General features: G+C 43.1%; 1 protein-coding gene across 2 annotated transcripts in view; it reads left to right on the top strand.

Moving 5' to 3' along the window:
- Positions 1-12500, top strand: part of pdgfc (platelet derived growth factor c) — an 83742-nt gene that overhangs the window by 41721 nt on the left and 29521 nt on the right. Inside the window, exon 2 of one of the 2 annotated variants that reach the window (XM_061891696.1) lies at positions 7463-7650. In XM_061891696.1, coding sequence (XP_061747680.1) covers positions 7463-7650 — 188 coding nt within the window. Of the gene's footprint in view, positions 1-7454; positions 7651-12500 lie in introns of both variants that reach the window. The other variant, XM_061891695.1, reaches the window with a different exon arrangement.

Here is a 12500-nt window from a genome sequence, read left to right as displayed (position 1 = left end):
GGGTCAAAGAAAAGTCAGGTTTGAGGTAATTCACTCCTTGGGGGGGGGGCTCTGATCATTAGATGACATGGCAGCTTGACCCCGGAGGTGAGGTCATTTTCAAGTCACATGGTAACACGCCCATGGGGGGCTGGAGGGGGGGATGAAAAGACACCCTGTTTATAATAAAAAGACCACTTTAGGGTTGGGTTTATTACCATAGAAATTATATTATTAATATCCTGATGATGCATGTTGAATAAGGATGAGTATGGATTACATTTGAACTCATACTGTTATAATAACACATTAACACATGGCTATTTCAAAATAAAGGTGCCCAAACATGTACTTAATAAATTAAAAGCTTGTACATCAAGCCCAGGTCATGACGATGTGTAAATGTGTTGGTTTTGTCTGTGTTTTCCCTATTTATAGTGCTTAGTTTGTGTCCAGCGCTCTTATTTTCTAGTTTCCACTTCCTGTTACTTTTACTTGTCTTGACCTGTGGTTATCAGGTCATGACAAAGAGTAAATGTGTTGGTTTTGCTTCATGTTTAGTACTTAGTTCCTGTCCAGAGCTTTTATTTTATCGGTCCCACTTCCTGTTACTTTTTACCTGCTATGACCTGTGGTTATCAGGTCATGATAATGTGTAAATGTGTTGGTTGTGCGTGTGTTTTCCCTATGTTTAGTACTTAGTTCGTGTCCAGCGCTCTTATTTTCTAGTTTCTACTTCCTGTTACTTTTACTTGTCTTGACCTGTGGTTATCAGGTCATGATAATGTGTAAATGTGTTGGTTTTGCGTGTGTTTTCCTTATGTTTAGTACTTAGTTCCTGTCCAGCGCTCTTATTTTATCAGTCCCACTTCCTGTTACTTTTTACTTTTCAGTTCCTGTGCAGGTTATGACAAGCACAGGTCATGATAATGTGTAAATGTGCTGTTTTTTCTTGTGTTTTAACTATGTTTAGTGCTTAGTTCCTCTCCAGCGCTCTTATTTTCTAGTGCCTACTTCCTGTTACTTTTTACCACTTATGACCTGTGGTTATCAGCTCATGACAATGTGTAAATGTGTTGGTTTTGCTTGTGTTTTCCCAATATTTAGTGCTTTGTTCCTGTCCTATGCTTTTATTTTATTGGTCCCACTTCCTGTTACTTTTTAACCTGCCATGACCTTTGGTTATCAGGTCATGACAATGTGTAAATGTGTTGGTTTTACTTGTGTTTTCCTTATGTTTAGTGCTTAGTTCCTTTCCAGAACTCTTATTTTATCGGTCCCACTTCCTGTTACTTTTTACCTGTTATGACCTGTGGTACCAGCTTCTGATAATGTGTAAATGTGTTGGTTTTTCCGTGTGTTTTCCTTATTCATAGTACTTAGTTACTGTCCAGCGCTCTTATTTTACCAGTCCCACTTCCTGTTACTTTTTACTTTTCAGTTCCTGTGCAGGTTATGACAAGCACAGGTCATGACAATGTGTAAATGTGTTGGTTTTTCTTGTGTTTTAACTATGTTTAGTGCTTAGTTCCTCTCCAGCGCTCTTATTTTCTAGTGCCTACTTCCTGTTACTTTTTACCACTTATGACCTGTGGTACCAGGTCATGACAATGTGTAAATGTGTGGGTTTTGCTTGTGTTTTCCCAATATTTAGTGCTTTGTTTCTGTCCAGCGCTTTTATTTTCTAGTTTCCACTTCCCGTTACTTTTTACCTGTCATGACAATGTGCAAATGTGTTGGTTTTGCTTGTGTTTTCCCTATATTTAGTGTTTAGTTCCCAGCGCTCTAATTTTATAGTGTCCACTTCCTGTTACTTTTTACCTGTCATGACCTGTAGTTATCAGGTCATGACAATGTGTAAATGTGTTGGTTTTTCTTGTGTTTTAACTATGTTTAGTGCTTAGTTCCTCTCCAGCGCTCTTATTTTCCAGTGCCTACTTCCTGTTACTTTTTACCACTTATGACCTGTGGTTATCAGGTCATGACAATGTGTAAATGTGTGGGTTTTACATGTGTTTTCCCAATATTTAGTGCTTTGTTTCTGTCCAGCGCTTTTATTTTCTAGTTTCCACTTCCCGTTACTTTTTACCTGTCATGACAATGTGCAAATGTGTTGGTTTTGCTTGTGTTTTAACTATAATTAGTGCTTAGTTCCTGTCCAGAGCTTTTATTTTCTAGTGTCCACTTCCTGTTACTTTTTACCTGCCATGACCTTTGGTTATCAGGTCATGACAATGTGTAAATGTGTTGGTTTTACTTGTGTTTTCCTTATGTTTAGTGCTCAGTTCCTGTCCAGCGCTCTTATTTTATCGGTCCCACTTCCTGTTACTTTTTACCTGTTATGACCTGTGGTACCAGCTCCTGATAATGTGTAAATGTGTTGGTTTTGCGTGTGTTTTCCTTATGTTTAGTACTTAGTTCCTGTCCAGCGCTCTTATTTTATCGGTTCCACTTCCTGTTACTTTTTACTTATCAATTCCTGTGCAGGTTATGAAAAGCACAGGTCATGATAATGTGTAAATGTGTTGTTTTTTCTTGTGTTTTAACTATGTTTAGTGCTTAGTTCCTCTCCAGCGCTCTTATTTTCCTGTGCCTACTTCCTGTTACTTTTTACCACTTATGACCTGTGGTACCAGCTCATGACAATGTGTAAATGTGTTGGTTTTGCTTGTGTTTTACCAATATTTAGTGCTTTGTTCCTGTCCAGAGCGTTTATTTTCTAGTTTTCACTTCCCGTTACGTTTTACCTGTCTTGAAAATGTGCAAATGTGTTGGTTTTGCTTGTGTTTTAACTATAATTAGTGCTTGGTTCCTGTCCAGAGCTTTTATTTTCTAGTGTCCACTTCCTGTTACTTTTTACCTGACATGACCTGTGGTTATCAGCTCATGACAATGTGTAAATGTGTTGGTTTCTCTTGTGTTTTCCCTATATTTAGTGTTTAGTTCCTGTCCAGCGCTCTTATTTTATAGTTCCCACTTCCTGTTACTTTTTACCTGTCATGACCTGTGGTTATCAGGTCATGACAATGTGTAAACGTGTTGGTTTCGCTGGTGTTGTCCCTATTTTTAGTGCTTAGTTTCTGTCCAGCGCTTTTATTTTGTAGTTTCACTTCCTGTTACTTCTTACTTGTCATTTCCTGTGCAGGTCATGACAAGCACAGGTCATGACAATGTGTAAATGTAATGGTTTAGCTTGTGTTTTCCCAATATTTAGTGTTTGGTTTCCGTTCAGCGCTTTTATTTTCTAGTTTCCACTTCCTGTTACTTTTTACCAGTTATGACTTGTGGTACCAGCTCATGATAATGTGTAAATGTGTTGGTTTTTCCCATGTTTTCCCTACTTTTGTGTTTAGTTTCTGTCCAGTGCTCTTATTTTCTAGTTTCCACTTCCTGTTACTTTTTACCTGTCATGACCTTTGGTTATCAGGTCATGACAATGTGTAAATTTGTTGGTTTTGTCTGTGTATTCCCTATGTTTAGTGCTTTGTTCCTGTCCTATGCTTTTATTTTATCGGTCCCACTTCCTGTTACTTTTTACCTGTCATGACCTGTGGTTATCAGCTCATGACGGTGTGTAAATGTGTTGGTTTTGTTGTGTTTTCCCAATATTTAGTGTTTAGTTCCTGTCCAGCGCTCTTATTTTAGAGGTCCCACGTCCTGTTACTTTTTAACCTATCAACAAGCCTTTCTTCATAAACTTCTGCAACGAGCATAACGCCAGATAAGACCTCCTCCAAGAAAATAGTTGGAGCGGGCTGGATGTGCGCGATATGGCTTTAATTGGTTCCAGACTGAAGGGACTAAGGGGAGAGATGAGGGATTATGTCAGACATGTTCTGGGATTGGTGTCCTTTAGCAGAGTGTCTCCTCTGTACTGACAGTGTGCGCTCCAGGCCAGGTGCACGCATGAAAGAGTCTTTTCATGGAGACGTCCCGCTCGGGTGTTGTTGTTCCTGCGGCGGCGTCCCACCTGGCTGACTACCAAACCCACATCAAGGTAGCATCTGCAATCCAATATTTTTAAGTATTTTCTTTCTTCATCTAGCATTTAACTACTTTTTCGGTTTGAAATACGCTATATTGCCAAAAGTATTGGGCCACCCATCCAAATGATGAGATTCAGGTGTCCTAATCACTAATCACAGGTGTATCAAATCAAGCACTTAGGCATGGAGACTGGTTCTACAAACATTTGTGAAAGAATGGGCCGCTCTCAGTGATTTCCAGCGTGGAACTGTCACAGGATGCCACCTGTGCAACAAATCCAGTTGTGAAATGTCCTCGCTCCTAAATATTCCAAAGTCAACTTTAGTATAAGAAAAGTTAAGAGTTTGGGAACAACAGCAACTCAGCCAGCAAGTGGTAGGCCAGGTAAACTGACAGAGAGGTCAGCATAGTGCAAAGACTTTCTGCACAGTCACTTGCTACACAGCTCCAAAACTTCTATTAGCCCACGTACAGTACGCAGAGAGCCTCATGGGATGGTTTTCCATGGCCGGGCAGCTGCCTCTAAGAAACATATCACCAAGTCCAATGCAAAGTGTGGGATGCAGTGGTGTAAAGGATATCACCACTGGACTCTAGAGCAGTGGAGACGCCTTCTCTGGAGTGATGAATCACACTTTTCCATCTGGCAATCTGATGGACCAGTCTGGGTTTGGAGGTTGCCTGGAGAACGCTACATTTCAGACTGCACTGTGTGAAATTTGGTGGAGAAGGAATTATAATACGGGGTTGCTTGTTCAGGAGTTGGGTTTGGCCCTTTAGTTCCAGTGAAAGGGACTTTGAATGCTCCAGGATACCAAAACATTTTGGACAATTCCATGCTCCCAACCTTGTGAACCCCCCTCAATCAGTCACATTTCATGTGCCAGGTAAACTGTGACAAATGTGGCCGTAAAACTGCTGAAAATGATGGAAAGCGCCACTGGACATAATAACTGATGCTGTGGTCAAAGTTGACATTGCCATAAAACACATTTTAAGATATTCCACATTCTACTGCCATCTGGCAGCTGAAGTGGATAGTGAACCCCCCTAATCCGTCATGTTTCATGTGTCAGGTAAACCGTGACAAATGTGGCCGTATGAATGCTGAAAATTATGGAAAGCGCCACTGGACACTAAGAGGATAGTGAACCCCCCTTAATCCATCATGTTCATGTGTCAGATAAACCGTGACAAATGTGGCCGTATGAATGCTGAAAATGATGGAAAGCGCCACTGGACATAATAACTGACGCTGTGGTCAAAGTTGGCATTGCCACAAAACACATTTTGAGATATTCAACACTCTACTGCCATCTGGCAGCCGAAGTGGACAATGAACCCCCCTTAATCCGTCACGTTTCATGTGTCAGGTAAACCGTGACAAATGTGGCTGTAAGAATGCTGGAAATTATGGAAAGCGCTACTCCACGTAGTAACTGACGCTGTGGTCAAAGTTGGCATTGCCACAAAACACATTTTAAGATATTCAACACTTTACTGCCATCTGGCAGCCGAAGTGGATAGTGAACCCCCTTAATCAGTCACGTTTCATGTGTCAGGTAAACCTTGACAAATGAAGCCCTAAGAATGCTGAAAATGATGGAAAGCGCCACTGGACATAATAACTGATGCTGTGGTCAAAGTTGGCATTGCCACAAAACACGTTTTAAGATATTCAACACTCTACTGCCATCTGGCGGCCGAAGAGGACAGTGAACCACCTTAATCCATCACTTTTCCTGTGTCAGGTAAACTGTGACAAATGTGGCCGTATGAATGCAGAAAATGGTGGAAAGCGCCACTGGACATAGTAACTGACGCTGTGGTCAAAGTTGGCATTGCCACAAAACACATTTTAAGATATTCAACACTCTTCTGATATCTGGCGGCCAAAGTAGATAGTGAACCCCCCTAATCGGTCACGTTTCATGTGTCAGGTAAACTTTGACAAATGTGGCCGTAAGAATGCTGAAAATGATGGAAAGCGCCACTGGACATAACAACTGATGCTGTGGTCAAAGTTGGCATTGCCACAAAACACGTTTTAAGATATTCAACACTCTACTGCCATCTGGCGGCCGAAGAGGACAGTGAACCACCTTAATCCATCACTTTTCCTGTGTCAGGTAAACTGTGACAAATGTGTCCGTATGAATGCAGAAAATGGTGGAAAGCGCCACTGGACATAGTAACTGACGCTGTGGTCAACGTTGGCATTGCCACCAAACACATTTTAAGATATTCAGCACTCTATTGCCATCTGGCAGCTGAAGTGAATAGTGAACCACCTTAATCCGTCACGTTTCATGTGTCAGGTAAAGTGTGACGAATGTGGCAGTATAAATGCTGAAAATGATGGAAAGCGCCACTGGACACTGAAGTGGATAGTGAACCCCCTTTATTCGGTCACGTTTCATGTGTCAGTAAACTGTGACAAATGTGGCCGTATGAATGCAGAAAATGATGGAAAGCGCCACTGGACATAGTAACTGACGCTGTGGTCAAAGTTGGCATTGCCACAAAACACATTTTAAGATATTCAACACTCTTCTGATATCTGGCGGCCGAAGTAGATAGTGAACCCCCCTAAACGGTCACGTTTCACATGTTAGGTAAACTGTGACAAACGTGGCCGTAAGAATGCCCTTCCTACTGTAATCACTCTAGTATACAAACGTTTGTAGACTATATACTGATATTACTTGGTTTGCTTCTGGTGTGTAACATGTTTAGCCTTCCGTTTTAGTAATTTAGGATACTGACACGACCTGACCATCTGAATTATTTTTGTAGTTCCCTTCGTTTCTGTATTTAGTTTATTTTTGTTCCTGAGCGCTGTCTGCCTCACCTGCCCCTTATTGGGAATCTGAGCACACCTGTTCCAGGGCTGGATTGTGTGTGTGTGTGTGTGTGTGTGTGTGTGTGTGTGTGTGTGTGTGTGTGTGTGTGTGTGTGTGTGTGTGTGCGTGCGTGCGTGCGTGTGTGTATGTGAACTGCTGGTTCACTGTTAAATGTAATTTAAAAAAAAACGAATGCTTCCCGTGCACTCCCCTGCTGCACTAGTTCGTAATTAAATACTTTTTTTCACCCGCACGTCGTCACCTGTCTCTGCATGCTGGGGTCACAACTTATGACAGACATGCAGTTTGTTGCTGTAATGGTGGTGTTTATTGGTCGGAATTGGGAGTTAAATCACCACAATGATTCCAGAGCGCTGCCACCTCTGCTGCTCACTGCTCCCCTCACCTCCCAGGGGGTGAACATGAGGATGGCTCAAATGCAGAGGGTTATCTCACCACACCTAGCGTGCGTGCGACTATCAGTAGTACTTCATTAATATTTTAAGGGAGCGTCTCCACACTGTGTATGGACACACATACATAGCTGCTAGCTGGGCATTTATCGGCAATGGCCGATCGTTACTTTTTCACAAAAATCGTTGATTGGTTGATCCCACCCCTTAACTTGCGCTTCCCTCTTTTTAGGAGTGCAGGAGTCCCACCAGGAGAAGTTGATAACGGTGTCCAGCGAGGGGGGGACGATCCACAGCCCGGAGTTCCCGCTCACTTACCCCAGAAACATGGAGTTGGCGTGGAGGCTGGTGGCGGCCAGCGACATGAGGATCCAGCTCAGCTTTGACCACAGATTTGGCCTGGAAGACGCCGAGGACGGAATATGCAAGTAAGGACATGGAAATGTTGGGCCTCTGTCAGCCTTTTGAGCGTACCGATCCGATATTGATATCAGATTTCGGTCCATTATTAAAAAAAAGAAAAACATGTTTTGAAATATATGGGTCTAAACTCTCTGGTACAAGCAGTCCTGCAGGTTTGGATACGCTTGGAATGATTTCCTAAAGGTACCAAGAGCTATATTCGTGGGTACTGATTAATGCGAAGGGCTACCAGTTTGATACACACTTAAATAAATTGTATTTCTGTCTGTCATTCGTCGTACTTGTTTTTCCTTTAACGGAAGGTTTTTTTGTAGAGAATAAATTATGAACAAAACACTTAATTGAACGGTTTAAAAGAGGAGAAAACATGAAAAAAAAATTAAATTAAATTTTGAAACATAGTTTAACTTCAATTTCATCCATCCATCCATCCATCCATCATCTTCCGCTTATCCGAGGTCGGGTCGCGGGGGCAGCAGCCTAAGCAGGGAAGCCCAGACTTCCCTCTCCCCAGCCACTTCGTCTAGCTCTTCCCGGGGGATCCCGAGGCGTTCCCAGGCCAGCCGGGAGACATAGTCTTTCCAACGTGTCCTGAGTCTTCCCCGTGGCCTCCTACCGGTTGGACGTGCCCTAAACACCTCCCTAGGGAGGCGTTCGGGTGGCATCCTGACCAGATGCCCGAACCACCTCATCTGGCTCCTCTCGATGTGGAGGAGCAGCGGCTTTACGTTGAGCTCCTCCCGGATGGCAGAGCTTCTCACCCTATCTCTAAGGGAGAGACCCGCCACCCGGCGGAGGAAACTCATTTCGGCCGCTTGTACCCGTGATCTTATCCTTTCGGTCATGACCCAAAGCTCATGGCCATAGGTGAGGATGGGAACGTAGATCGACCGGTAAATTGAGAGCTTTGCCTTCCGGCTCAGCTCCTTCTTCCCCACAACGGATCGGTACAACGTCCGCATTACTGAAGACGCCGCACCGATCCGCCTGTCGATCTCACGATCCACTCTTCCCCCACTCGTGAACAAGACTCCTAGGTACTTGAACTCCTCCACTTGGGGCAGGGTCTCCTCCCCAACCCGGAGATGGCACTCCACCCTTTTCCGGGCGAGAACCATGGACTCGGACTTGGAGGTGCTGATTCTCATTCCGGTCGCTTCACACTCGGCTGCGAACCGATCCAGTGAGAGCTGAAGATCCCGGTCAGATGAAGCCATCAGGACTACATCATCTGCAAAAAGCAGAGACCTAATCCCGTGGCCACCAAACCGGAACCCCTCAACGCCTTGACTGCGCCTAGAAATTCTGTCCATAAAAGTTATGAACAGAATGGGTGACAAAGGACAGCCTTGGCGGAGTCCAACCCTCACTGGAAATGTGTCCGACTTACTGCCGGCAATGCGGACCAAGCTCTGACACTGATCATACAGGGAGCGGACTGCCACAATAAGACAGTCCGATACCCCATACTCTCTGAGCACTCCCCACAGGACTTCCCGAGGGACACGGTCGAATGCCTTCTCCAAGTCCACAAAGCACATGTAGACTGGTTGGGCAAACTCCCATGCACCCTCAAGAACCCTGCCGAGAGTATAGAGCTGGTCCACAGTTCCACGACCAGGACGAAAACCACACTGTTCCTCCTGAATCCGAGGTTCGACTATCCGACGTAGCCTCCTCTCCAGTACACCTGAATAAACCTTACCGGGAAGGCTGAGGAGTGTGATCCCACGATAGTTGGAACACACCCTCCGGTCCCCCTTCTTAAAGAGAGGGACCACCACCCCGGTCTGCCAATCCAGAGGTACCGCCCCCGATGTCCACGCGATGCTGCAATTTCAACTCTTTAAAATTCAAAATTCTACCGAAAGAAAGAAGAGAAAAACTAGCTATTTCGAATCTTTTTGAAAAAATTAAAAACATCATTAGTCGTTTTTCCTGATTAAGATAATTTTTTAGAATTTTGATGACATTTTTTAAATATATTAAAATCCAATCCGCACTTTGTTAGAATACATAATTTGGACCAAGTTATATTTCTAACAAAGACAAATCATTATTTCTTCTAGATTTTCCTGAACAAAAATTTTAAAATAAATTCAAAATACTTTGAAATAAGATTTAAATTGGATTCAACAGATTTTCTAGATTTGCCACAATATGTTTTTTGAATTTTAATCATAATAAGTTTGAAGAAATATTTCACAAATATCCTTCGTCGAAAAAATCTATTTGTGTGTGATATCTCACACACAAATAGACGCGCTGTAGGACTACCCGTATCACACGTGATATCCCACACAAGTAAACACACTGCAGGACTTCTCGTATCACACGTGATATCTCACACAAGTAAACACGGTGCAGGACCACTTGTATCACACGTGATATCTCACACAAGTAAACACACTGTAGGACTAGTCGTATCACATGTGATATCTCATACAAGTAAACACGCTGCAGGACTACTCGTATCACACAAGATATCACACACACAAATTAACAAGCTGCAGGACTACTTGTATCACACATGATATCTCACACACAAGTAAACGCGCCGCAGGGCTACTCGTATCACACATGATATCTCACAAACAAGTAAAACATTCAGCATGACTACTTGTATCACACGTGATATCTCACACAAGTAAACACGCTGCAGGACTACTTGTATCACACGTGATATCTCACACACAAATAAATGCGCTGTAGTACTACCCGTATCACACGTGATATCTCACACAAGTAAACACGCTGCAGGACTACTCGTATCACACAAGATATCACACACACAAATTAACAAGCTGCAGGACTACTTGTATCACACATGATATCTCACACACAAGTAAACGCGCCGCCGGGCTACTCGTATCACACATGATATCTCACACACAAGTAAAACATTCAGCATGACTACTTGTATCACACGTGATATCTCACACAAGTAAACACGCTGCAGGACTACTTGTATCACACGTGATATCTCATACAAGTAAACACGCTGCAGGACTACTTGTATCACACAAGATATCACACACACAAATTAACAAGCTGCAGGACTACTTGTATCACACATGATATCTCACACACAAGTAAAACATTCAGCATGACTACTTGTATCACACGTGATATCTCACACAAGTAAACACGCTGCAGGACTACCCGTATCACACAAGATATCTCACACACAAGTAAACACGCTGCAGGACTACTTGTATCACACGTGATATCTCATACAAGTAAACACGCTGCAGGACTACTCGTATCACACAAGATATCACACACACAAATTAACAAGCTGCAGGACTACTTGTATCACACATGATATCTCAAACAAAAGTCACCGCGCTGCAGGACGACTCGTAACACACATTATATCTCACACACAAGTCAATGCGCTGCAGGAGTACTTGTATGACACATGATATCACACACACAAATAAACGGGCTGCATGACTACTCGTATCACACATGACATCTCACACACAGGTCAACGCGCCGCAGGACTACTTGTATCACACATGGTATCTCACACACAAGTAAACACGCTGCAGGACTACTCGTATCACACATGATATCACACACAAATAAAGATGCTGCAGGACTACTTGTATCACACATGATATCTCACACACAAGTAAACGCGCCGCAGGGCTACTTGTATCACACATGATATCTCACACACAAGTAAAACATTAAGCATGACTACTTGTATCACACAAGTAAACACGCTGCAGGACTACTCTTATCACAAATGATATCACACACAAATAAAGATGCTGCAGGACTACTTGTATCACACAAAATATCCCACACACAAATTAACAAGCTGCAGGACTACTTGTATCACACATGATATCTCACACACAAATAAACGTGCTGCAGGACTACTCGTATCACACATGATATCTCACACACAGGTCAACGCGCCGCAGGACTACTCGTATCACACATGATATCTCACACACAGGGCAACGCGCCGCAGGACTACTTGTATCACAAATGATATCACACACAAATAAAGATGCTGCAGGACTACTCTCATCACAAATGATATCACACACAAATAAAGATGCTGCAGGACTACTTGTATCACACAAGATATCCCACACACAAATTAACTAGCTGCAGGACTACTTGTATCACACATGATATCTCACACACAAGTAAACGCGCCGCAGGGCTACTCGTATCACACATGATATCTCACACACAACTAAAACATTCAGCATGACTACTTGTATCACACGTGATATCTCACACACAAATAAACGCGCTGCATGACTACTCGTATCTGAGATCATATTAGATATTTTAGTAGCGAATTAATATTGTCAAATCTGTGTTTTCTTGCTGATATTTGACGGAAATGCGATATCAATAATGTATCAGGACACTCCTAGTAATTAAATGTTAGAACTTTGCTGAACTGAGGTCTCGCGTGACATCAAGCATGACGCTGGAAATCATTGAAATGACTCCTTCCCTGTCTCATCGATGAAGCCCCTCCTCCATCCCCGGTGTTCCATGCAAGGACGACCTTCCCCCGTCCACGTGCCTCATCCACGCCGGGGCTTTTGTGTGAGGAAAGGGGTGAAGATTTAGAGCGCGAGTGTGGCCATTTGCGAAATTGCCTTCTGGCCGCGCTGCCTCGGCCGCTCGTGAATATTGAAAAGTGAAAAGGGTGATTTGTTGGCGGAGACGCGCCGCGGCGGCCTGGCGAGGGGCTGCAAATTTGACTGGATGGGGTCAATATGTGGCAATAACCTGCAAACACACACACATATATATGTATATATATATATATATATATATATATATATATATATATATATATATATATATATATATGTAC

This window comes from Nerophis ophidion, linkage group LG29 (assembly GCF_033978795.1).
Source record: "Nerophis ophidion isolate RoL-2023_Sa linkage group LG29, RoL_Noph_v1.0, whole genome shotgun sequence".
Classification (NCBI taxonomy): Eukaryota; Metazoa; Chordata; class Actinopteri; order Syngnathiformes; family Syngnathidae; genus Nerophis; species Nerophis ophidion.
This window is presented reverse-complemented; position numbering and strand designations above follow the sequence as displayed.